Genomic DNA, 26,576 nt, shown 5'->3' on the forward strand with positions numbered 1-26,576 from the left:
TACACCCCCCATCTCTATACAGGTACTAAATACTCCCCCCATCTCTATACAGGTACTAAATACACCCCCCATCTCTATACAGGTACTAAATACTCCCCCCATCTCTATACAGGTACTAAATACTCCCCCCATCTCTATACTGGTACTAAATACACCCCCATCTCTATACAGGTACTAAATACTCCCCCCATCTCTATACAGGTACTAAATACTCCCCCCATCTCTATACAGGTACTAAATACACCCCCATCTCTATACTGGTACTAAATACACCCCCATCTCTATACTGGTACTAAATACACCCCCCATCTCTATACAGGTACTAAATACTCCCCCCATCTCTATACAGGTACTAAATACACCCCCCATCTCTATACAGGTACTAAATACTCCCCCCAGCTCTATACAGGTACTAAATACACCCCATCTCTATACTGGTACTAAATACTCCCCCCATCTCTATACAGGTACTAAATACTCCCCCCATCTCTATACAGGTACTAAATACACCCCCCATCTCTATACAGGTACTAAATACTCCCCCCAGCTCTATACAGGTACTAAATACACCCCATCTCTATACTGGTACTAAATACTCCCCCCATCTCTATACAGGTACTAAATACACCCCCCATCTCTATACTGGTACTAAATACACCCCCATCTCTATACTGGTACTAAATACTCCCCCCATCTCTATACTGGTACTAAATACACCCCCATCTCTATACTGGTACTAAATACACCCCCCATCTCTATACAGGTACTAAATACTCCCCCCATCTCTATACAGGTACTAAATACTCCCCCCATCTCTATACAGGTACTAAATACACCCCCCATCTCTATACTGGTACTAAATACACCCCCCATCTCTATACTGGTACTAAATACACCCCCCATCTCTATACTGGTACTAAATACACCCCCCATCTCTATACTGGTACTAAATACACCCCCCATCTCTATACTGGTACTAAATACACCCCCATCTCTATACTGGTACTAAATACACCCCCCATCTCTATCCTGGTACTAAATACACCCCCCATCTCTATCCTGGTACTAAATACACCCCCCATCTCTATACGGGTACTAAATACACCCCCCATCTCTATACTGGTACTAAATACACCCCCCATCTCTATACTGGTACTAAATACACCCCCCATCTCTATACTGGTACTAAATACACCCCCCATCTCTATACTGGTACTAAATACACCCCCCATCTCTATACTGGTACTCCAACCGCTTACAGGGTTCAAGAACAATGCTAGCAGTCTGGGTATGAGCTGAGCCCACTGACAAGAGCTAATGTCATGTAAAACAGGGTTAGGCGTGCACGTGTCTGTGTGTGTCTGTGTGTGCTTGTCTGTCTGTGTGTGTGTCTGTGTGTGTGCGTACGGACGCGAAAGAGAAGTGTCTGACTAGCTCTTACCTTTGAGTCGTGAACTTCCACAGTGAGGTTTTGAGGAGGGGCACTGGGAACTGTAGGGGTAAAAAACAAGGTGTTTTACTCTCTAGAACTCAAGAGAGATCACCTCAACACACCGGGTCTGGAGCCACTGTACCAACAGTGACCTTTAACCTCTTCCAAAGGAGACTGCCTGTTGTGATCTACCCATTTCTCCTCTGGGAGTGGAAGAGTTCCTCTCCTTAATCTGTCCCCTGCTTACCATCAGACAGGGTGGTGACGGTGACGTCTCCTGTGGACACTCCTGGGCCGTGCTTGTTGAAGGCCACCACTCTGATGCTGTACTCTGTGAACTTCTTCAGACCCATCATGGAGTAGGACAGAGCTCCAGCGTCTATGTCCTGAGAGGTTGAGAGGAGAGGTGGTACGTACAAAGTTAAGTAGTGCTTCTGTAGATTTATTTTATTACATTATTTACTTTTCCTTGTTTTGTTCTACTACTACTACCACTACTACCACCATCACCACTACTACCAACATCACCACCACCACCACTTCTACTACCATCACCACTACTATCACCATCACCACTACCACCACTTCTACTACCACCATCACCACCACTACTACTACTATCACCATCACCACTACTACTACCAACATCACCACTACCACCACTTCTACTACCACCATCACCACCACTACTACTACTATCACCATCACCACTACTACTACCAACATCACCACCACCACCACTTCTACTACCAACATCACCACCACCACCACTTCTACTACCATCACCACTACTATCACCATCACCACTACTACCACCACTACTACTACCACCACCACTACTATCACCACTTCTACTACCACCACTACTACTACCCCTACTACTATCGCTACTACTACTACCACTACTATCGCTACTACTACTACCACTACTATCGCTACTACTACTACCCCTACCCCCACTACTATCGCTACTACTACCATCACCACCACTACTACCATCACCACTACTACTACCCCTACCCCCACCACCACTACCCCTACCCCCACTACTACTACTACTATCATCACCACCACTACTATCGCTACTACTACTATCACTGCTACTACTACCCCTACCCCCACTACTACTACTATCATCACCACCACTACCATCACCACTACTACTAGCCCTACTACTACCCCTACCCCCACTACTACCGCTACTACTACCATCACCACTACTACTAGCCCTACCCCCACTACTACTATCGCTACTACTATCGCTACTACTACTACTATCGCTGCTACTACTACCCCTATCCCCACTACTACTACTACTACTACCATACCACCACTACTATCGCTACTACTACTACTATCGCTACTACTACTACCACTACTATTGCTACTACTATCACTGCTACTACTATTATCGCTGCTACTGCTACTACTATTATCGCTGCTACTGCTACCACCACTGCTGCTGCTACTACTACCACCACTGCTACTGCTACTACTACCACCACTGCTACTGCTACTACTACCACCACTGCTACTGCTACTACTACTACTGCTGCTACTACCACTACTACTACTATTACTACTGCTATTATCGCTGCTACTGCCACTACTGCCACACACACATACCCACATATAAACACCCCGCACCCGCACAAACCCACCATATCTAAAAATAAGCCAATTTTCACTCAGCCCTTTTGTATACTGACACTAACCAGGCTTCCATCAACCTTTTTATACAGTAAAGTACACGTCGGATAAAACATGTCACAACAGCCTGATGGAAACAGCTAATTTGTTGGTAAACTTTCCAAATGTCGATAAAACAAAATACGCTAGACAAGGTGTGATCTTTTTGTGTCGGTAAAATTAATCCTGCGAGAAATGCCGGTGGAAATGCCTTTATGCGCAAATATTGATATAATAGCAATTATATGACGTGGAGAGGATCTGTGTCTGCACTACGTACTCTCACTACTGGTGTCCCCCAGGGCTCGGTTCTAGGCCCTCTCCTCTTCTCTCTATACACCAAGTCACTCGGCTCTGTCATATCCTCACATGGTCTCTCCCATCATCGATATGCAGATGACACTCAACTACTTTTGTGCTTCCTCCTTTCTGACACCCACGTGGCAACACGCATCTCTGCATGCCTGGCAGATATCTCAGCTTGGATGTCGGCCCACCACCTCAAGCTCAACAAGACGGAGCTGCTCTTCCTCCCGGGGAAGGCCTGCCTGCTCCAAGACCTATCGTTCACGGTTGACAACTCCACGGTGTCCCCCTCCCAGAGTGCAAAGAACCTTGGTGTGACCCTGGAAAACACCCTGTTGTTCTTTGCAAACATCAAAACAGTGACTCGCTCCTGCAGGCTCATGCTCTACAACTTTCGTAGAGTATTACCTTTCCTCACAAAGGAAGCGGCGCCGGTCCTAATCCAGGCACTTGTCAACTCCCATCTGGACTACTGCAACTCGCTGTCGGCTGGGCTCCCCGCTTGTGCCATCAAACCCCTGCAATTTATCCATAACGCTGCAGCCCGCCTGGTGTTCAACCTTCCCAAGTTCTCCCATGTCACCCTGCTACTCCGCACACTCCACTGGCTTCCAGTCGAAGCTCGCATCCACTACAAGACCATGGTATTTGCCTACGGAACACCAAGAGGAACTGCCCCTCCCTACCTTCAGGCTATGCTCGAACCCTACACCCCAACCAGAGTACGCAGTTCTGCCACCTCTGGTCTCTTGGCCGTCCCACCCCTACGGGAAGGCAGCTCCCGCTCAGCCCAGTCTAAGCTCTTGGCACCCCAATGGTGGAACCAGCTTCCCCCTGAAGCTAGGACAGCAGTCCCTGCCCATCTTCCCAAAACATCTGAAGCCCTACCTCTTCAAAGAGTATCTTAAATAATCCTACAGCAACCCCCCCCCCCCCCCCCCTTCCCCACACACAAAATAATGAAAAAAACGTTTGTGAACTCACTCGCACTTGACTCTTTCCTCCTTACTAGCTCTGACTCTGCTGATAACTACTTGAAGAAAAATGACTGACTGTGATATGTGCTAGTCCCACCTAGCTATCTTAAGAAGCACTAACTGTATGTCACTCAGGGTAAGAGCGTCTGCTAAATGTCTCAAAAGTAAAAATATCACGTCCATTTGGGGACCGCCGTAATCTTCGTCCCTGGGTAGTAAAACCACAGTGTCTAATTGTTCCACTGAAGTCCGGCGCGCCAGTGTGACAGCTTCTTCCCTGTAGACGAGCTACTTCCTGAATCCTTCCCCATCCCCGCCTCAATAATTAATCCACTCCAACACCCTGTTAGCTACCCTGTTCTCTGGATTCAACCTTTGTTCCCCTCTTTTCAGATAAAGACAGAGTCAGATCAGCCTATTCTCTTCCTGTCAGCCTCTCTCTTTCTCTCTCTCCTCTAGGGAACGAGGGATGGTGGCAGCAACAGCATCATTACTCGTTGTGCTGGCTGACATTTCATCCATTATCATATTAAAGGCTCTTTAACGCCTGGCTGGTGGGGCTGGCAGGGCTGGATGACTCAGTAGGCTGTGCTGCGGTGCGCTGCACTGTGGCCTGCTGGGAGACTGGGGAATAGGGAGGGTGGTGCAGGCAGCTTTCTGATAGAGTGGGAGTAGAGCAGAGGCTTTGGAGCTTCGGGGAACAGAAGTTTCAAGGCAGTCTACTGGGCTGTTACAGAGCTGGGACACTTCAATGGGCTATATGGTGCTGATATATCGCTAATGCTAGGCCGGAAAAAGCAACAGTTAATTTCGCTGTTCTCTTTTGAAGTCTTGTTGTTATACCATCACAAGACTAATCCCTCTCAGAGTATGATGTATCACTAATTCAACATATAGGGGCATCTAACTCCCCCATCTCCCCCACCCATCACACTGGGTCTTACCTGTTCCAGGTCCAGACCCTTCTCCATGTAGTAGACCTTGTAGGTGAGGACGTCTCCGTTGCCAGTGAGGGGCGTGTCCCAGCTGAGGGTGATGGAGGTGGGTGTGGTCGACACGGCCTGCAGGTTGGGGGCGGGTCCAGGAACTTGCACTGGAAACACCAAAAGGAGACAGCGGACACTTATTATGAACTTAGTATGAATCCCAAAATAAAGACAAAGGAAGGCATTTTCCCCCAAATCTCAATATTTGTATTTTTTTCAAATGTAAACCATATCATTGCACAAAACCACACTCTCACTTAATCACTTGGAGTCCATTCGGTCCCAATTTGACACAGACTGCCATTTTGGAATGTCCCCCTGTTTTTTCTGTAACCGAAAAGCCTGACACACATGCTGTGGTCATTCCCCCACTACACAACACCACATTATCCCACCAATCCCTCTAGCATGGCATTCTAGTGGGAGAAAGGAGGGAGCGGGGACAGACACGGTCATGCTTGGTTTACAGAGGAATTTATTTGAAGTATTAAGTTAATTGGAATTGGTTAGCCGAGAGAGCGGCTGGGACTAAACCAAGCGATTGAAGAGGGAGGGGGGTGTTTCCATTGTTGTTTGCTCTGCAGGTTCATTACATTCAATTAACAGCTCTGGTGGCGGCCGGCGCTGAGGTAGCAGGTGCTGAGAGCCACACATCTACTGGGGGATGTTAGGCTCTAGAGGGATAACGATTGGGTCTGGGAAACTTAGCTGTGTGGCAAATGTAACGCGTCATTAACCATACCTAGTCCTCACGAGGGACAACACAGACACACAGACACTAGGAACCTATAGCAGTGTCTTAACAAACAGACCATGTTGATTCTGTATGTACTACAAACTACGCCCTTGTCCATCAAACATGGGAAATACTTGAGACCCCAGTTTCACTGACAAATACCCCAATTTTTCTCTAAGGGAAAGGAACATTTCTCTTCGCTGTGTGTTAGCTGCAGATGTGCCCGGCAGAACATGGAGGCTCTCATTTGTCAGTAGATATAGAAGGTGTCTGGTGTGTGTAAGCCCCTCTCTCTGAAGGAAAGCGATATACAGTGAGGGATGCGGTGTGGTTGGTCCAGGTCTGGTACTTGGAATCAGGTCAACAATTTAAACCCTCATTTATAACCTAGAAGAGGCGCTGTCAGACAGACAGAGAAATATGTCCCTGGCACTGGCTGACCCCTTTGCTATCCCCATGGGTAGTTAGGCTCCCGCTGGCACACATTATGGAAAGCCAGGTGCCAAGGACACAGGTAGAGAGGCAGAGACTGACCCAGAAACTGGGCAATGGCTGAGCCGTGATGGAGGGAGAGAGGAGGAGAGATGAATAGGCTGAGCCGTGATGGAGGGAGAGAGAAGGAGAGATGAATAGGCTGAGCCGTGATGGAGGGAGAGAGAAGGAGAGATGAATAGGCTGAGCCGTGATGGAGGGAGAGAGAAGGAGAGATGAATAGGCTGAGCCGTGATGGAGGGAGAGAGGAGAGATGAATAGGCTGAGCCGTGATGGAGGGAGAGAGGAGAGATGAATAGGCTGAGCCGTGATGGAGGGAGAGAGAAGGAGAGATGAATAGGCTGAGCAGTGATGGAGGGAGAGAGGAGAGATGAATAGGCTGAGCCGTGATGGAGGGAGAGAGGAGGAGAGATGAATAGGCTGAGCCGTGATGGAGGGAGAGAGGAGAGATGAATAGGCTGAGCCGTGATGGAGGGAGAGAGGAGAGATGAATAGGCTGAGCCGTGATGGAGGGAGAGAGGAGAGATGAATAGGCTGAGCCGTGATGGAGGGAGAGAGGAGAGATGAATAGGCTGAGCCGTGATGGAGGGAGAGAGAAGGAGAGAGGAATAGGCTGAGCCGTGATGGAGGGAGAGAGGAGAGATGAATAGGCTGAGCCGTGATGGAGGGAGAGAGGAGAGATGAATAGGCTGAGCCGTGATGGAGGGAGAGAGGAGAGATGAATAGGCTGAGCCGTGATGGAGGGAGAGAGGAGAGATGAATAGGCTGAGCCGTGATGGAGGGAGAGAGGAGAGATGAATAGGCTGAGCCGTGATGGAGGGAGAGAGAGGAGAGATGAATAGGAGGGCGTTCACCTCTCCTCTGCCATGGAGGGGGAAGCCCTTATCATGTCTACTGTAGAGCTGTGAGGGGAAAATGCTCCAGTCACAACATCCTTATGAGGCCTGGTATACACTGTGAATGGATACACTGTGAATGGATACACTGTCAAAGTATACACTGTGAATGTATACACTGTGAATGGATACACCGTCAAAGTATACACCGTCAAAGTATACACTGTGAATGGATACACTGTGAATGGATACACTGTCAAAGTATACACTGTGAATGTATACACTGTCAAAGTATACACTGTGAATGTATACACTGTGAATGGATACACCGTCAAAGTATACACTGTGAATGTATACACTGTGAATGGATACACCGTCAAAGTATACACCGTCAAAGTATACACTGTGAATGGATACACTGTGAATGGATACACTGTCAAAGTATACACTGTGAATGGATACACTGTCAAAGTATACACTGTGAATGGATACACTGTCAAAGTATACACCGTGAATGGACACACTGTCAAAGTATCCACTGTGAATGGATACACCGTCAAAGTGGGACGGAGGAGGTATTACGGATTGGAGAACTTGAGGGGAAGGAGGAAGAATTTTAATTCCACCTGCCCACCATACCCCGTCGCACACACACACACCCTTCTTCCTCAGCTAAGTATGGGAGGCCATGTTTGAACACACACCTACCTCTCTCACACACACACCCTTCGTCCTCAGCTAAGTATGGGAGGCCATGTTTGAACACACACCTACCTCTCTCTCACACACACACACAGGTAAGTAAATGAAAGGAAATGAACAACAACCACAGAGGATGTTTTCCACAGCCCAGAGAGGAGAGGACAGTAGCCCTCTGAGCTACAGTGGGGTGGTCTGGGTTCATGTTTATCCATGTGTGCATGTTTATGTTTGTTTGTTAGAGTATACAGTATGTTTGCCTGTGTATCTGTGTCTGTGTGTGTGTGTGTGTGCTTTACCTTCAGCCTGGGTGGCCACCTTGAGGACGGCAGAGCTCTCTCCCAGGCCGTTCTTGTTGTGTGCCAACACCCGGAACTTGTACTTGGAGTCGGGCATCAGGTTCTGAATGGTCACCTGCATCTCCCCTGGCCGACTGGTGTTCTCAATACGCTCCCTGAGACACAGACACACAACAGCACAGTTAGTGTTCACTATCGACAGCACAGTTAGTGTTCACTATCGACAGCACAGTTAGTGTTCACTATCGACAGCACAGTTAGTGTTCACTATCGACAGCACAGTTAGTGTTCACTATCGACAGCACAGTTAGTGTTCACTATCGACAGCACAGTTAGTGTTCACTATCGACAGCACAGTTAGTGTTCACTATCGACAGCACAGTTAGTGTTCACTATCGACAGCACAGTTAGTGTTCACTATCGACAGCACAGTTAGTGTTCACTATCGACAGCACAGTTAGTGTTCACTATCGACAGCACAGTTAGTGTTCACTATCGACAGCACAGTTAGTGTTCACTATCGACAGCACAGTTAGTGTTCACTATCGACAGCACAGTTAGTGTTCACTATCGACAGCACAGTTAGTGTTCACTATCGACAGCACAGTTAGTGTTCACTATCGACAGCACAGTTAGTGTTCACTATCGACAGCACAGTTAGTGTTCACTATCGACAGCACAGTTAGTGTTCACTATCGACAGCACAGTTAGTGTTCACTATCGACAGCACAGTTAGTGTTCACTATCGACAGAAGTGTGAATGGGCCCTCGGAGTAGTGTTTATGTTATAGGGGCCCTCAGAGTAGTATGTTATAGGGCCCTCAGAGTAGTGTGTATGTTATAGGGGCCCTCAGAGTAGTGTGTATGTTATAGGGGCCCTCAGAGTAGTATGTTATAGGGCCCTCAGAGTAGTGTGTATGTTATAGGGGCCCTCAGAGTAGTGTGTATGTTATAGGGGCCCTCAGAGTAGTGTTTATGTTATAGGGGCCCTCAGAGTAGTGTGTATGTTATAGGGGCCCTCAGAGTAGTGTGTATGTTATAGGGGCCCTCAGAGTAGTGTGTATGTTATAGGGGCCCTCTGAGTAGTGTGTATGTTATAGGGGCCCTCTGAGTAGTGTGTATGTTATAATACACTGAGTAGTGTGTATGTTTTAGGGGCCCTCTGAGTAGTCTGTATGTTATAGGGGCCCTCAGAGTAGTGTGTATGCTATAATACACTGAGTAGTGTGTATGCTATAATACACTGAGTAGTGTGTATGTTTTAGGGGCCCTCTGAGTAGTGTGTATGTTATAGGGGCCCTCAGAGTAGTGTGTATGTTATAATACACTGAGTAGTGTGTATGCTATAATACACTGAGTAGTGTGTATGTTATAGGGGCCCTCTGAGTAGTGTGTATGTTATAGGGGCCCTCTGAGTAGTGTGTATGTTATAGGGGCCCTCAGAGTAGTGTGTATGTTATAGGGGCCCTCAGAGTAGTGTGTATGTTATAGGGGCCCTCAGAGTAGTGTGTATGCTATAATACACTGAGTAGTGTGTATGCTATAATACACTGAGTAGTGTGTAATACTGTACTGTGTAGGGTCCCTACCTGTTGGTTCCCTCCTGGTTGTAGTAGACAGAGTAGATGAGGTCTTCTCCGTGGGGCTCGGCCGGAGGGCGCCAGGTGAGCTTGATGAAACGGGTGGAGACCAGCGAGGCCACGACGTCACGCGGGGCGGAGGGGGTGGGGCCAGTGGGGTTAGCCACGCCTCCGGAGCCTGGCGTTACATGGTCAGTAGTGTCAGGAGTCAGTGAGGGAGGAGGGGTGGGGAGGGCTACATCTTTGGGAGGGCAGGGGGGGAGGGGAGATGAGCGGGGGGGAGGTGGATGGAAGCGTGAAGGCAGGTGAAGAAGACAGAGAGAGAGGAGGAGAGAGAGACGGACAGATGGCGGGCATCCAAAAGGAAGAGAGAGGAAGAGAGAAAGGAAAGCGAAACAAAGGAGAACAAAAAAGAAAACAGAAGAAAAACACAAAATAACAACCACGTAACAAAAAGAGAGCTCTGGGCATGACAAGGAATCACACAAAAACACTAATATCACGCTGGAATAATCACAACCAAACACAACAACAACACAATACAAAAGGAGGGAGACTAAACATGCACAACGTACACAACGTCTCTAATGGAAGGGGAGGGGAGGAACAGCACAAAATAAACACCATTGAATGGTGTATGAACACATATGCAAAATACAGTCTACACTGTGTACATACTCCACATAGCAAAGGGAGACTTTAAAAGCTCCACACCAACTGTCACTAAGGTAGAGGCCATTCACATTCACAAACCCACCATATAATGTTTTAATGCACTTTTCCTGGCGGAATTCACACAGTCTACCCACAGCACTGAGAAAAACGTCATTTGGTGTTTTCGCAGAACAATCTGTGGTTAGACATGGGTATATCTGCTTTGATTTTTCTACCAGCCGACTCACACAACACAGGGAAAGAATGTCAGAGAGACTGTGGCATTTACATTGGTAATCTAGTCCGAGGGCAATGCCAAAATGTAAGGAAACTGAGCATATGGTATATATATACTACTAGAAATATAGCTCTATATGCAAATGTATGCTGGCCACAGTACATCTATCCATCATGACATACTGAGATGCTGCTTACTTGGGGAGACTAGAGTATCTGTTTATATGACAGATTCCAGCAGAGCCATGACCTTGGATCTTGAACAGATTGGTGTGGGATTTGCTGCATATTACACATATACGTGCACTCACACACACACACACACACACACACACACACACAGGGAATTGATTCCCCTGTCTATTGGAGTAAAAGGAAGATAACCAATAAGTGTCATTCTACAGAGTTAAACATATTTTCCTTGGGCACAGAGAAAATTATTCTCACCTCCCATAACAAAAAATACACACCAATTTAAATGTAAACAATCTAATTATCATCAAAATATTCAAATCACAGAAACATTCAACAATTGGGAATACTTGGGCCCTATCTCTCTCCATAAACATAAGCCTATTTTAGAAAGAGGGCCTGAGGAGGATGTACTTCCATCTGATTCATAACTGTAGGAAATGCATTAAGTCCGGTCCATTTCACTACAGCTTCTCTGTAATGACACGAGCCATTAGACGGAATGCAGATGAGGCATCAGTCAGAGAAATTACTGACTAGTACACAGAGTGGGCTGTCTGTCTGTCAGTGTGACGAGGCTGCTGCCGGGAAAGGATTGGGAACTGTTTCCTTGACATATCTGTCAATCGTGTGGCTTTCAGAGGTCATATCCTCATATCATAAACAGTCCTGACTTGTATATGACAGTTTGTGTGTGTGTATATCCATTTGGCCATAGGTGTATGTGTGTGTGTACATCCATTTGGCCATAGGTGTGTGTGTGTGGCTGTATAGGTGTATGTGTACATAGGATGCTCTCTGTCAGAGTCAGCCTCTCCGTTTTTAGGCTTGGGCGGTATACCGTATATACACCGTATACCGGGGTATTTGGAAAAAGCCATGGGATGGTTTTTCAATACTGTTGAAACTATTTATTTGAAGTTTGTTTTAATAAATGTGAATATTTGTAGCTACTTTTTAAGTAAATACCTGCAGTCAACTTGTGCAATACATTAGGACATAAAGATTGCATACTTCATTTCACCTGTCACATAATTTTTCATTATGAAGCTTACACGTGGTGTTTGTTTACAAGCACAAGAGACTGGAGCCTTGTGAGTCACTCACTGTTGTGCAACATGTGCCAGGTGATCTAATTACATTATGGAATTCACAACTAAATGTTTGCCAGCTAGATATCTTATAACTGTTAAGTTAAATGTCTAAAATGTGCTAAATGCTCTGCAGTTGTGCATTTGGTTTGCTAATTTAGTAGCTAGTTATCTGGCTAAGTAGTTAGCGTCTTCCAAAATCAAGCATTCCAGGGTAACTGCAAAGAATCCCCTCTTGGATCAAGAGCGTTGCTGGCTAATATTTGTTTTGTGTGTGCAGCAAGTTGTGAGTAGCATTTTTGAGTTAGTTGTGTAGTTGTGCATATTAGTTTAGGTCAGACTGTATAAAATGTTCACAATGCGCTCGTTAGCATTTAGTTAACATTCTCTATGGGATTTTATATGTACTTTTTAGCATTGCTAACCTTCAGATTACAGAGTATCAGTAGGGTTTTAAAACAGTGCCCCTTGTGTTCAGTGCCGGCATGACAGAATATCCCGGTTTGGCACAAGGTCGGTATGAAGGTATGACAATCTGGATACCGCCCAAGCCTACTGTTTGGCCGGGGCTTGCTCTGGCGGCTTGCCCACCTCCACTCCCCTCGGTCCTCTTGGCTTTAAGGCTCAGCTGGAGGATTACCATTCTGTTGGAGACAGAACCCGGAGCAAATTGCCGGGGAAGGAATAAGGAATAAAGGGAAAGAAAAAGGGGGAAGAAAGATGGCAGTCAACCGGGCGGAGAGACTCCTGAGCTGCCAAGCGAGGCACTGGCATGGGGCCACGTGCTAAGGACCACTATGCCCAAGTTGGCACCGGCCATACAGTGAGTAGATGAAAACCATAATGATAGTCTCAGTGGTACTATAGAGAACAGGACATGTCTCAGTCTCCTTTGTCACAATCAGTCTTCCATCTATTCTCAGACGTGGACGGTTACAGTAAGGCAGAACTAGAGTAGAATCCTAGATTCCTACTGGACCTGTTCTGATGGTCTATTTCTAGTAGATGAACTGTGTCATTAGGGCGTGTGACACTGGTAATGAATGGCTGGCATTAGGAGCTAATGAGGAAAGTTATCCTCTACCTCAACTAGGTATCTGGGTACTGTGTATAAGAAATAGTGAGACAAAGAGATTCAAAGCAAACTGTTAATAATTGAAGAATCTTATTTGTTGTTGTTGTTGTTGTAGTATTTTACCCCTTTTTACTCCCCAAACGGGCTCGGGAGGCGAAGGTCGAGTCATGCGTCCTCCGAAACATGCCAAACCGCGCTTCTTAACCCCCTGCCCGCTTAACCCGGAAGCCAGCCGCACCAATGTGTCGGAGGAAACACTGTTCAACTGACGACCGAGGTCAGCCTGCAGGCTCCCGGCCCACCACAAGGAGTCACTAGAGCGCGATGAGCCAAGTAAAGCCAACCCGGCCAAATCCTCCCCTAACCCAGACGATGCTGGGCCAATTGTGCGCCGCCCTATGGGACTCCTGATCACGGCCGGTTGTGATACAGCCTGGGATCGAACCCAGGTCTGTAGTGACGCCTCTAGCACTGCGCTGCAGTGCCTTAGACTGCTGCGCCACTCGGGAGGCCCATAATGGAAGAATCATAATAATGGACAATGAAACATACTGTACTTTCCAGGGCAACTAAATTATCTCAGTGGAGCTCTTCAGGACAAATAATTCCAGTACCTTTTCATGTTGGATTACAAGGGAAGTAACTGGTGCCTAAGCTTCTAGTAATGTCAATACAAGTTGTACCATACGTCAATTTTGTGGGCATATGAAAACATAACTGGCAAAAATGAGCTGCCACCTTGTCTGCCGGGTAGAAGTGTAGAAGAAAAGTCGGCCATGGGTATTAAAATGTTAAGTCCCGTCTCGGCACACGTACACCCACAGGACCCTTAGCTCATTGGCAGGCTGCTGGGCTTTCAAACATCTCATTTGCTGTTATATACAAAGAGAGCACGGTTATTTAGGATTCAGGTCAACAATGACGTCACCAGGCAGCGTTCAAAGTCGCTACTATGTGACTTGGAGAGCGAGAGGTCTTGCCAAGTGTTGCATAATGGTATAACTAGTCTCAGAAGTGAAGGGAACAGTCTCTGCTTCTGTCTGTGGGTTGGGTCACGTAATGTAGCTGAACAGAGCCACACGGATACACTAATGGCTTATTACAGAATGACAGCTTTTATCTACAGGAAGAAAGGAGGGAGGCGAGAAAGAGGGACGGAAAGAGGGAAGAGAGACGGTTATGCTCCTTAGCGGAAGAGAAGAGGATGAGATACGGCACATGAAAAGGAGAGAGCTGATATAAGATGTTTAGAAAATACTGAGATCTAAACTATTTAAAGGAAATATCTAGATTCCTTTTTTGGCAGAATATCATGGTCAGTTAAGCTGCTAAATGAACACATCCAAGCTTTCATAGAACTTGAACAAGAACATGTGTGATGGCAGAAAGACAGTTCTCGACTGATTCGTGATGATTCCTCCGAGGAGATGTTCTGAAACGGCGTTTGTGGGGGATTCTGATCAAGCGAGAACGATCGTGGTGTGGTCGTATCCAATTGGTTGCTGCTGAGAGCAAAGCGAAGAAATTCAGTCATTTATTTTTTCCAGAGGCCATGTTCTCTCTCTAGTCACCAGCCAATAACATCAGAGGAAAGAGAATTCTGACAGCTCATGACATTTGGAGAGGCTCTTGATGTGTCGACAAAAGATACAAACTCGGGTAAGAGAGATACAAATGTTTTGAAGGAAGACTAAAAACCAAGTAGAGAATGAGAAAGAGATGGAGAGGCAGATCAAACACATCCGTCATCTTTATATTCATCATCATAACATCTCTATCTCCCGGTCCCTTTCTTCCTCTTGTTCGTCAGTTGGCCAAGCGTTGGACCTCTGCAAGGGGAGGATGCTGTTCCCCCGCTCTCCACTTGGGGACCGTCTCTGCCGTTGGCCTTTGAGGACTAGGCGTTTCTGTTTCTGACACCTTGTCATGTGGTGAGAGAAGTCGTGAGGACAGTAGAGGCATCTGATTTCTTATAAGGTCTATAAGGTTTACAGAATGCCCACTACCCCAAGGCACAAAAACACAGATCAGTAACTTGATACACTGAGAAGGTGGCATTAAAGCTGGTTTTTCAGTGAGGCTCGCGCCACAGAGAAAGACCCAAAGTAGTCCACTTTAGAGCAAAAGTTAGAGAAGAGTTCATGGGTTCTGGGTCATTTGGAACTGTCCGCATGAGTTCTCTGCATCTCCATTTTCATTTCTTACACTCCCTGCCCCATTTCAACAGTTTTTGCAGCAAATTGGAAACCGGAGATCTAAAACCTGGCATATTCTTTGTGAGAAAAACAGGCACTTTTAAGAGGGAGTTATAAAAGAACATCAAGGAATAATTTTTTATGGAGTACAGATAAGGAAAGTATTTTCTGGAACAGCTCATTGTAAGGGAACCCAAGGTCAAGTGAAGGTGTTGGGAACTTGAAGGGTTTATTTTGCTGTGGTATGGTGGTTTAACATCAAGTATAAAACCTACTGCTACCAACAGTGCTGCCAGCTCACACGCTCACTCAACTCATTGGAGAAGACAAAAAAAAGAGAGCAAAGTCAAATTAAAAGGCATCAGAGGCGTGCGGAACATGAAACGTTTGGGATCGGTCTGGGATTTAGTTTTTTGGGGGGGGAAGGAGGAAGCTGGGGGCGTTATGGCCTCCTTTCTGCCTGAGGACCCTCTGGCTGGTGAGATAAAGGGATGGAGCTGCAGGAGGACAACACAACTCAAGGGGACGGGGGGGAGTTCTGGTGGAGAGGGTGGTTGGAGGGTGGTCACAGCATGACAGAGCAGGATTAGGGTTTAGGGTTTAGGGATCCCCCCTAGTGTTCCAGGCATCAGGGGATATGATGGGAGTGAGTGTATTGAGACTCATCTGGTGAGGGTCTAACCTCCCTCCTTGTCCCTCAACTCCTACACGCCCCGCTAGGGCTAAAGCAGGCCCTCTGGGGTCATGGAGCAGTCAGTCTTACTCCTTTTGCCCCCCCCCCCCCCCCCCCCCCCTCGTCCGTCCGTCTGTCCATCCCCCCCATCTCCTCCATCCACCTACTAAATCTCCGCCCCTTTAAAGTCCTTCCCTCTATCTGTGGAGCTGGAGCGTCTGTATGCTAGTCTCCCTTCACAAGACTGTACACGTTTATTCACACACAGTAAAGTCCCCTTGGACTTTCATCTGCTTTGAAACACGGCTGACAATTCAATCAGGGTGGATCCATCAATAATAAAATGTCTGAGGTGTACATGCATACATACAACGTCCCCTTCCCCATCAAACAAACAACCTCCCTTGATCCACTTCCACTGGAGTGTCATTTGGTTATGATTGTATATCACGCCCCCACCCCTGCTGTGGCGTGAGCCCTGATATGTAAATGAATGAGCGCATGGACATCTTTTTCGATGTTGATTGCCTCCCCTCCCCCCCCCCCCCGTCGTGAAGTGGCGAAGTCTTTCTTTGGGGAAATTAGCATGATATGCATCCGGTGCTAAACATGCTCAGTGGAGAAGAAACAGGGAGCACTAACAAGGGTTCCTCCTGTTGACTTCAAGAAGCAGGAAATAGGTTTTACCCTACAACATCATCTTAATCCCTAACAGGCCAAAGGCTCTTATTACCTGGGAGGGGTGTGGATTGAATTCAACACTTAACTATGTAGAGTACGGTAAAGTGGTTTGAGATCTCAGTGGTGCTTGTGCCAGGTTTCTCCCCACAGAGGAGGGAAAGGTCAAAATGAATGGATTGTTTGTGTAACTCGGAGAGGAAACCCTCTGGATTCACAGAGTGTAATCAGGGTAGCTGGGCTGGTCTACGGGGGGCGGATATCACGCACAGGAAAATCAAGGTGGGTAGCCTATTATAGCCCCCTGGAATGTTGCATGATGGTTAACGTGCGTAGAGAGGGCGGCACGACAGGGAGGGCGGTTGACGTGAAAAGGAAACGCCAGTATGGCAGCGCCGCCCATTTCTGAGCCAGGAGCCCATGGCCCCACTGGGGGTCAGGTGACCTGTCGGGGTATAGAGGAAGAGCTTTGTTTTGGCGCAACGTGGCGCTTCCAGCCATTTAAGCTGTTTGGGCTGAGTAGAGCCCCGAAAGTAGACTCTGGGGATGGGTGGTATCCAACAACAGCAGCCAGTATCCTGGATGGAGTGTGAGTGATAAAGGGATGGTGTGACTGGAGCGTGAGGCTGAGGTAGGTGACACACCAAGCCCAGGTCAGGGCTAAAAACGTCCTCGATAATAAGGTTGAAAGGATGACCTTGAAAAAAAGCAATGAAAAGATACAGTAAACTAAAAGAAACATAACCCTTCAGTTTCCATTGGAAAAAGAAAGCGGGTTATCATGCGGAATATCAGAAAAACACGCGGATGATAATATTCTGTCCTCGTGTAAGCAAATTAATCTCAGAGATGGAATGAACAATCAGGGAAAATATGCAAAGAAAGAACAATATGTTTTTTTAACCAACCACTGCCGGTCCTAACCATTACAGAGTAAACAAAGCACATGGGAGCAATCTGGCAGCCAAACCCACGCTCAGGGTCCTTGAACAGAGTGTGGTAAAATACAAATATACACACACACACACACACACACAGCGGAGACCACAGTCTTCTGACCAGCTGCCTACCTGCTCCCAGTGGAAACCACACTGGCCCAGTAATCAGAGGTAGGAGGAGGTGGGTGTTCCAGTTAGGTTTGTCTGTTTCTTCTACCATGACTTACTGTAGGTGGGCCTAGCCTTCTGGGTAACACCACTATGACTTACTGTAGGTGGGCCGAGCCTTCTGGGTAACACCACTATGACTTACTGTAGGTGGGCCGAGCCTTCTGGGTAACACCACTATGACTTACTGTAGGTGGGCCAAGCCTTCTGGGTAACACCACTATGACTTACTGTAGGTGGGCCGAGCCTTCTGGGTAACACCACTATGACTTACTGTAGGTGGGCCGAGCCTTCTGGGTAACACCACTATGACTTACTGTAGGTGGGCCGAGCCTTCTGGGTAACACCACTATGACTTACTGTAGGTGGGCCGAGCCTTCTGGGTAACACCACTATGACTTACTGTAGGTGGGCCAAGCCTTCTGAGTAACACCACTATTTAGTGTATTTACTATTGACGGAGCACTAAGAATACCTTGCCCGTTACTACTGTAGGCTGGATGTTTGGACTAACCTCATTTCTACACATTTCTAACCTCATTTTCAAAACATTTCATTTCCAATCTTGAACACATTCCATATAAACTAATATCACACTAGCTGCTACACCATCCATCTTCCAAGGCTAATAAAAAGGCCCTTGTCAGAGTGCGTAGCTGTAAAACCAACAGTCGCTCTGATTCAATTCTCCCCCTCCCTCTCTCTTCTTGAGAGGGGGGCGACGACATGCGGGGCACGTTAAACTGTCATATTTACATGGCCGTAAGCGTCGCACGGGGACCGCTGGTCGCTCTATGAATTTACAGCCGCTGCTACAGACGCCACAGTGACCCACAACACAAATAGTGTCTGGTCGCCCTGACCCTGACCCCTGCCTGAAGGTACAGCCTCCATCCTCAACAGACACTAAGGGTTTACGTTTGTGTTCTGGTTTGGTTGCACAGAGCCCCAGAGTAGTACCTACGTTGTTTTTTTAGCACTGCTTTCTCACATGTTCGTTGTAACTGGGATGGGATACCCTGTTTCATGGGATACTACGGCATACTGTAATAGTATACTGTCGTGGCATTCTGCCGTAGCATTCTGTGCTGTAGTAGTATTCTGTCATAGTATTCTGCCGTAGGATTCTGTCATAGTATACTGCAGTAGTATTCTGTAGTAGTATTCTGTGCTGCAGTAGTATACTGTAGTAGTATTCTGTAGTAGTATTCTGTAGTAGTATTCTGTGCTGCAGTAGTATACTGTAGTAGTATTCTGTAGTAGTATTCTGTGCTGCAGTAGTATTCTGTAGTAGTATTCTGTAGTAGTATTCTGGGGATACTATAGTTCCTCTCCCTTTCCAGTCTAATCAGTATTGACTTACTGATCGCAAAAACGCATCCATCAAAAACAGATCTGCTAGGTTGAATTATCCTCTATAATATCCTATTGATTCTATCCCACTCTACTATGCCCAACTGAAAACTTCCCTACCAGCTTGGCTGGCAAGCCTGGCAGCGGAGATCTCTCCCTCTCTGATCTATCACTACGTCAGCCTCTGCATTCAGACACCACTGAATTAAATTTATCATCCGACTGCTCCCACGCTCGTCAAAAAAAAAGCACTCAGCCAGTCATTAGAAGGAGAAAGTCAATTTCTCAACAGGCATTTGTGCTTGGCTGTGGTGAAAGTGCTCTGTGTCCTGTCAGTTTAGTGTTGACTGGAGTGGTTTTCTGCTCTGGGTGAGGACTGACTGGGACAATGTGCTGAGGGAGGGGGAGAGGGTGAGGAAGAGAGATGGGGGAGAAGGGGAAAAAGAGAGCAGAGAGAGAGAAAGAGCGAGAGGAGGGAAGAGGCTGTGGGGGGGGGGGGGGGGGGGGGGGTTATCCACTCCACCACACTACCCTGGTAAAACACAGACACACTACCCTGGAAACCACAGACACACTAACCTGGTAAAACACAGACACACTACCCTGGTAAAACACAGACACACTACCCTGGAAACCACAGACACACTACCCTGGTAAAACACAGACACACTACCCTGGAAACCACAGACACACTACCCTGGTAAAACACAGACACACTACCCTGGAAACCACAGACACACTACCCTGGTAAAACACAGACACACTACCCTGGTAAAACACAGACACACTACCCTGGTAAAACACAGACACACTACCCTGGTAAAACACAGACACACTACCCTGGAAACCACAGACACACTAACCTGGTAAAACACAGACACACTACCCTGGTAACACACAGACACACTACCCTGGAAACCACAGACACACTACCCTGGTAAAACACAGACACACTACCCTGGAAACCACAGACACACTACCCTGGTAAAACACAGACACACTACCCTGGTAAAACACAGACACACTACCCTGGTAAAACACAGACACACTACCCTGGTAAAACACAGACACACTACCCTGGTAAAACACAGACACACTACCCTGGTAAAACACAGACACACTACCCTGGTAAAACACAGACACACTACCCTGGTAAAACACAGACACACTACCCTGGTAAAACACAGACACCATATTTTAAAAAACAGGAGTCATATAAGTGTGAGATGACGTAGACTCAGCCAATCAACTCCTGCTGGTATTTGATTGTTGTTTTGCTACCTGTTGAGATTGCGAACACAATTTCATTCAATCCTATCACATTCTATGTAGTTCAAGTCTACTTTATACAATTCCCTTCTACGGCGGGAGCCTCCGAAACCGAGGCGGGAGGGGTCAAAACATCATATTCTGTATGCTGAGGAGCACTCGAATATCTGAAGGGGCGCTTACATGCTGAGGGGGAAAAAAAACAAATCATTCAAACGCAAAAGAGAAGAGCATCTCTTGAATGAATGTGGGAGGAAAACGCAGAGAAACACAGCGAGAGGGCAGAGGAGCAAACAACATCCTCAACGCCTGTTCAGTCGCCGATTTCCTGCATTAGCTCCCTTCCAATCCTACACAGAAGCCATGAGAGTCAATACTGAACGCAGTATATGTTGACCATGTTTTTTTCTTAGTTAGTTGTCAATGACAATGTCAATCTAAAACTCAGCCATATAATATACACACTTGACTGTAAATGACTACAAAGCCAGACATGTACAGACCACAAATGACTACAAAAACCAATAAGAGGCTAAACTAGCAACACCTAAAAACGTGTAATGGCCTGGCTGAAATAGCATTGTTACTGCCACCATTTAGAACTAACTAAGCCTTTTAAAAAGGCTCTGCTCCTCCCAATTATAGGAGAGGACAGGAGAAAGTGAGGCCGGTTTACCGTGTGAATTAACTAGGGTCACTTGGCCACCCTCGCATTATATCATTAGTCCCATCAAGGTCCATTTTTGCTGTTGTCCTGTTCTAACATCTGTTGTCCTGTTCTAACATCTGTTTGTAACTAGTCGCACTAAATTGCACAGAACACATGGCAAAGGAAGGAATGTCTACTAAAATTGCTCCGGACTGCAATTTGAGGGCTATTTTTGGTCTCCGGCTCCAAATCGTAACTAACTAAGGGCTTTAAAGGCTTAGTAGTGAGCTGGTCTGTGTTCGCTTTGTCCAACTCCTGAAGGAAAAACACAAAGAATGTGATTTTTCTACTCTGGTCTCTTCAGTGAAGTAGTGCTTGTTCATGGAGTGTTTTCTGTCTGAACTTGGATGAATAGGAAATAAATGGGTTTGTTTGGATTACAAATAGATACTGTACATATGGATTTTCTTTGTAGTGGAACTTCTTCTAAATTCATTCTTTACACGACTGAGCACAGACATGATTCAAACCCCTTCTTTTTCTATCATAGACACTAATGCAACCGCGGCAGCAGTGAGGGAGAAGGGGCAAATCTGATGGGGGAGACACAGGAGAGGAGGGAGACGGAGGGAGGAACAGGAGAGGAGGGAGACTGGGGGGGGGGGAGACAAGAGCGGAGGGAGACTGGGGGGGAGACACAAGAGAGGAGGGAGACTGGGGGGGAGACACAATAGAGGAGGGAGACTGGGGGGGACAAGAAAGGAGGGAGATGGAGGGGGGTAGACACAAGAGAGGAGGGGGACGGAGTGGTGGGGAGACAAGAGAGGAGGGGGACAGAGTGGTGGGGAGACAAGAGAGGAGGGGGACGGAGGGGGGGGGGAGACAAGAGAGGAGGGGGACGAGACAAGAAAGGAGGGGGACTGAGGGGGGTAGACACAAGAGAGGAGGGGGACGGACAAGAGAGGAGGGGGACAGAGGGGGGGGGAGACAAGAGAGGAGGGGGACGGAGGGGGGAGACTTAGGAGAGGTGGGGGGTGGGGGTGGGGGGGGGGGGGGGGGGTGGATAAGGACCCCAGTGGTGAGGGGGACAGCCGGTGAGGATGACAGGAGAGGGGACAGTACGGACCGGACAGCACATTTAGCACTTGGCCCAGTGGACAAGGGTGCAAAGGGGACAGAGCAGGTGGCTGATAGGAGAGAGAGGCAGGAGGGGAGAGTTGACAGATGGCACCAAGGAGGATGTGTGTGCACTAACCCGGCACAGGAGAGGAGAAGATATGCTCCAGAGAGATCTACTTCTCTCTCTCAATTACAGAGCTAAAGGAAGAAAAACTCCCAGCCTCAGCAAGCGCTGTTCACAGAACAACACGGTCAAGCTGGGCAGTTTCTATAGAAGGTAATACTTACTTTTGCACCTCTGTGAGGCAGCTTTCGTAAGAAATGATAGGATTGTTAAGGATGCTGATGGACCACATGCTGACACAGGGAGGAAACACATGTATGGAAACTGTAAATCAAAATAAACAAAGGGCTGGAAAAAGGAAATATTATGGACATTTACATCCACTTCAGGAAATATTAACTTTCCACATTCACTGTTTGTGTAGCTGTAACAGAGCACTGAGCTCTCATCTTACATGAGAAGAACTCCCCATTATGTAATGTAGGGGGAGAAAGGGCTGCTAGCCTGCCAGCTGTAGCCAATAACCTATTGTACCTTACAAAGGCAGTAGGAATCATTAAAATGGCCCTTTCGTGTCATGGGATAAGAGTGTTCTCTCTGACGTCCTGCTGAGGGCAGGCGAGTGTGTCAGACCATCTGCTTTACCGACTGATCCCAAACAAAAACTAGTTTTAGGTCACAAGACACCCCTTGCTGATCCCCCCTCGTTGAGCAATTATCTGAGATATGCATAATGCTATTAAAAAAGCTGCAGGTCATCATTATTTCTGACTTGGTGCCTTCGAACGGGAAGAACAGAACACTGCTTGGGGGGAGCTATCTGACCGACACCCCAAATTATGCTAATCCATTAACCACCTGCTCAGGAGTAACGGGACAATTCACACCCCATTAAACCTACAGAAATGCAGTGCTGCAGTTAGTTTGGTAGCTACTGTAGATATCTGTAGGTGGATGTGCCGATTGTTGGAATCATAATGAATGGTGCTTCTTGATTTGGCAGAGAAATAGCACAACTTCTAAAAAGGAGGACGGGGGAAAAAAAACTTCACCTCTTCATCACCCAGCCTGGTATTTTTCTCTTTCCCCCACATAGGCGTTTTGATACACCCATTACTATTTTTAGGACCTGAATCTATTCTGGTGTCTGGTGTTGTTGTCTTTGTTTCTGTCTCTCCCTCTCTCTGGAGGTTTAGGGTTATCTTTGTTTCAGTCTCTCCCTCCCTCTGGAGGTTTAGGGTTATCTTGGTTTCAGTCTCTCCCTCTCTCTGGAGGTTTAGGGTTATCTTGGTTTCAGTCTCTCCCTCTGGAGGTTTAGGGTTATCTTTGTTTCAGTCTCTCCCTCTGGAGGTTTAGGGTTATCTTTGTTTCAGTCTCTCCCTCTGGAGGTTTAGGGTTATCTTTGTATCTGTCTCTTCTTCTCTCTGGAGGTTTAGGGTTATCTTTGTTCTTGTCCTACTCGCTTTGCTGGTCATACTCTTTGTTCAATATTCACATTGTCTACTGTGTTCTATGCTCTACTCATGTCCAGTGTCCTGCCTTGTGTTTGAGAAACCCTAATGTACCCCAAACCGCCAACAATATGATCACTACTACAACCAAGTTCCCCCAGAATGAGCACCGGGTTCTGTGTTCTATCTAGAACCCTGTCCATTTGGTTCCCCTCCCAACGTACCGTGCTCTAGGATGATGAGCTGAGCGCTGGACTGCACGTTCCCTGCGTCGTTCTCTGCCAGACACTGGTAGAAGCCCTCGTCAGACTTGACCAGACCCAGCACCTGCAGGTTGTGTTCATTCTACGGTCAGAGAGAGAGGTCAATAACATCAGGTGGTGAAGAGATAGGGAAAGAGGTCAATGTATTGAGGTGGAGACGGTGTGAGAGGTCAATATGGTGATTGACCGGCCACTCGTAAGTCAAAGACAATATCAGTTGAGCATCTAGCTGAAGTACTGCGTGTTAAAGCGATTGGTTAAGAGGTATCAGACTGCAGAATCTCCTCAGTGAAGAACAGAAGCTCAACTACAGGTATTATATCAAGCATCCTAATGACATTTCACACCACAGCAAACTCACAATAATTTTGAAGTAGTCGCTGGGAATGACGGCATCTCCGTTTTTGACCCATTTGACGGTGGGGGCCGGGGAGCCTGTGACCTCACACTGGAACATGATGTCCATGGACTCGTGGGCGTAGATGTTGGCCGGCCTCTTCAGGAACTCAGGTGGAACTGCAACATACAACGGGGGCAGGGGGTCAGAGTTTGTGTAAAGCAGCGTGTGACTGTGTGTGTGTCTGTCTGTGAGTCTGTGTGCGTCTGTGTGTGTCGGTGTGTCTGTGAGTCTGTGTGCGTCTGTGTGTGTCGGTGTGTCTGTGAGTCTGTGTGCGTCTGTGTGTGTCGGTGTGTCTGTGAGTCTGTGTGCGTCGGTGTGTCTGTGTGCGTCTGTGTGCGTCTGCGTGTGTGTGCGTCTGCGCGTCTGTCTGTCTGTCTGCGCGTCTGTCTGTCTGCGCGTCTGTCTGTCTGTCTGCGCGTCTGTCTGTCTGTCTGCGCGTCTGTCTGTCTGTCTGCGCGCCTGTCTGTCTGTCTGCGCGCCTGTCTGTCTGTCTGCGCGCCTGTCTGTCTGTCTGCGCGCCTGTCTGTCTGTCTGCGCGCCTGTCTGTCTGTCTGCGCGCCTGTCTGTCTGTCTGCGCGCCTGTCTGTCTGTCTGCGCGCCTGTCTGTCTGTCTGCGCGCCTGTCCGTTCGTCCGCGCGCGCCTGTCCGTCCGTGCTCGTCTGTCTGTGTGGGTTTCTGTCTTTCTGTGTGGGTGGGTGTCTGTCTGTGCGCGCGTCTGTGTATAACTGTCTACTGAGAAATAATTGAATGTGAGATTGCCTATTATGACTTAGATATGAGAACTCTGTTCTCAGTTGTCCTCTTGTAATGTGAAGGGTAACGCTCCATAACAGGCTGTTAAACAACACTGTAGCGTGTTCCCAGCTGCAGGCTACTTGATGGAATAGTTAGTGAGAACTGGAAAATCGAATGGAATCAGATAAAGAACATAACGTTCCACTGAAAACTTGGACGGTAGAGACGGAGGAAGGGAGAATGCAGGGACTCATAGCTAAATCCAGTCAAAACTAAGCATGTCAAATGTATCTGACGATATACAAATTAAAACCAATTTCAGCTACATCCTGTCTCTTTCCATCTTTGCCAGTGAAGGGAGAAAATGTTTTGGCTTCAACTTCCCCTGACCCTTTAACTAAATGGCAATCCTTAAGACATGTTTTCCAACCAGAAAAATACAAAGCAAAGTCCTCGTCCTATTTCCTATCACCATCTTCCCTGTAGTCTTTAGTAACAAAGCATCTCAAAGTAATTCAAAACAACTGCCTATAATTACAGTGTCCCTGTGTCTCATCCTATGGAGCGTTGTGTACAGACGGAGTTCTTCCCCAGACCAGGGTAATGAGGGCAGGGTAAAGTTATTTGATCGTCTGTGGAGATAAATAGCCTCATCCATCTCTCCTGTAACAAGGTCATGCAGAGCGCCGCGTCTCAGCCTTGTCCTTTACAGTGTAATTTGAGTGTGGCTCTGAGGAGGGGGACTGTGTGTGTAGGATTATGTGTGTGAGTGTGTGTGTGTGTGTGTGTGTGAGTGTGTGTGTGTAGGATTGTGTGTGTGCCCGAGTGAGAGTGTGTGTGTGTGTGTGTGCCCGAGTGAGAGTGTGTGTGTGTGTGTGTGTGTGTGTGAGTGAGTGTGTGTGTGTGTGTGTGTGTGCCCGAGTGAGTGTGTGTGTGTGTGTGTGTGTGTGAGTGTGTGTGTGTGTGTGTGTGTGTGCCCGAGTGAGTGAGTGTGTGTGTGTGTGTGTGTGTGTGTCCGAGTGAGTGTGTGTGTGTGTGTGTGTGTCCGAGTGAGTGTGTGTGTGTGTGTGTGTGTGTGTGTGTGTGTGAGAGTGTGTGTGTGTGTGAGTGAGTGAGTGTGTGTGTGTGTGTGTGTGTGTGTGTGTGTGTGTGTGTGTGTGTGTGTGTGTGTGTGAGTGTGTGTGAGTGAGTGTGTGTGTGTGAGTGTGTGAGTGTGTGTGAGTGAGTGTGTGTGTGTGAGTGTGTGTGAGTGTGTGTGTGTGTGTGTGTGTGTGTGTCCAGCTCAGTGCTCTGATAAGACGTGACCTCTAACCGAGGTGTAATGGCTGTGTTGTTGGCGA

At 47.4% G+C, this 26,576-nt stretch overlaps 1 protein-coding gene across 1 annotated transcript in view; it reads right to left on the reverse strand.

Moving 5' to 3' along the window:
• The window catches only part of LOC311117217 (neogenin-like), a gene marked incomplete at its 5' end in the record, with an annotated part of 75,463 nt that overhangs the window by 32,434 nt on the left and 16,453 nt on the right, over positions 1-26,576 (reverse strand). Inside the window, 7 exons of the mRNA XM_084192194.1 lie at positions 1,442-1,491; positions 1,680-1,818; positions 5,349-5,497; positions 8,453-8,607; positions 10,042-10,273; positions 24,063-24,183; positions 24,463-24,617. Coding sequence (XP_084048320.1) covers positions 1,442-1,491; positions 1,680-1,818; positions 5,349-5,497; positions 8,453-8,607; positions 10,042-10,273; positions 24,063-24,183; positions 24,463-24,617 — 1,001 coding nt within the window. The remainder of the gene's footprint in view (positions 1-1,441; positions 1,492-1,679; positions 1,819-5,348; positions 5,498-8,452; positions 8,608-10,041; positions 10,274-24,062; positions 24,184-24,462; positions 24,618-26,576) is intronic.

The sequence above is a fragment of the Coregonus lavaretus genome, assembly GCF_964263955.1.
Source record: "Coregonus lavaretus genome assembly, contig: HAP1_SCAFFOLD_156, whole genome shotgun sequence".
Classification (NCBI taxonomy): domain Eukaryota; kingdom Metazoa; phylum Chordata; class Actinopteri; order Salmoniformes; family Salmonidae; genus Coregonus; species Coregonus lavaretus.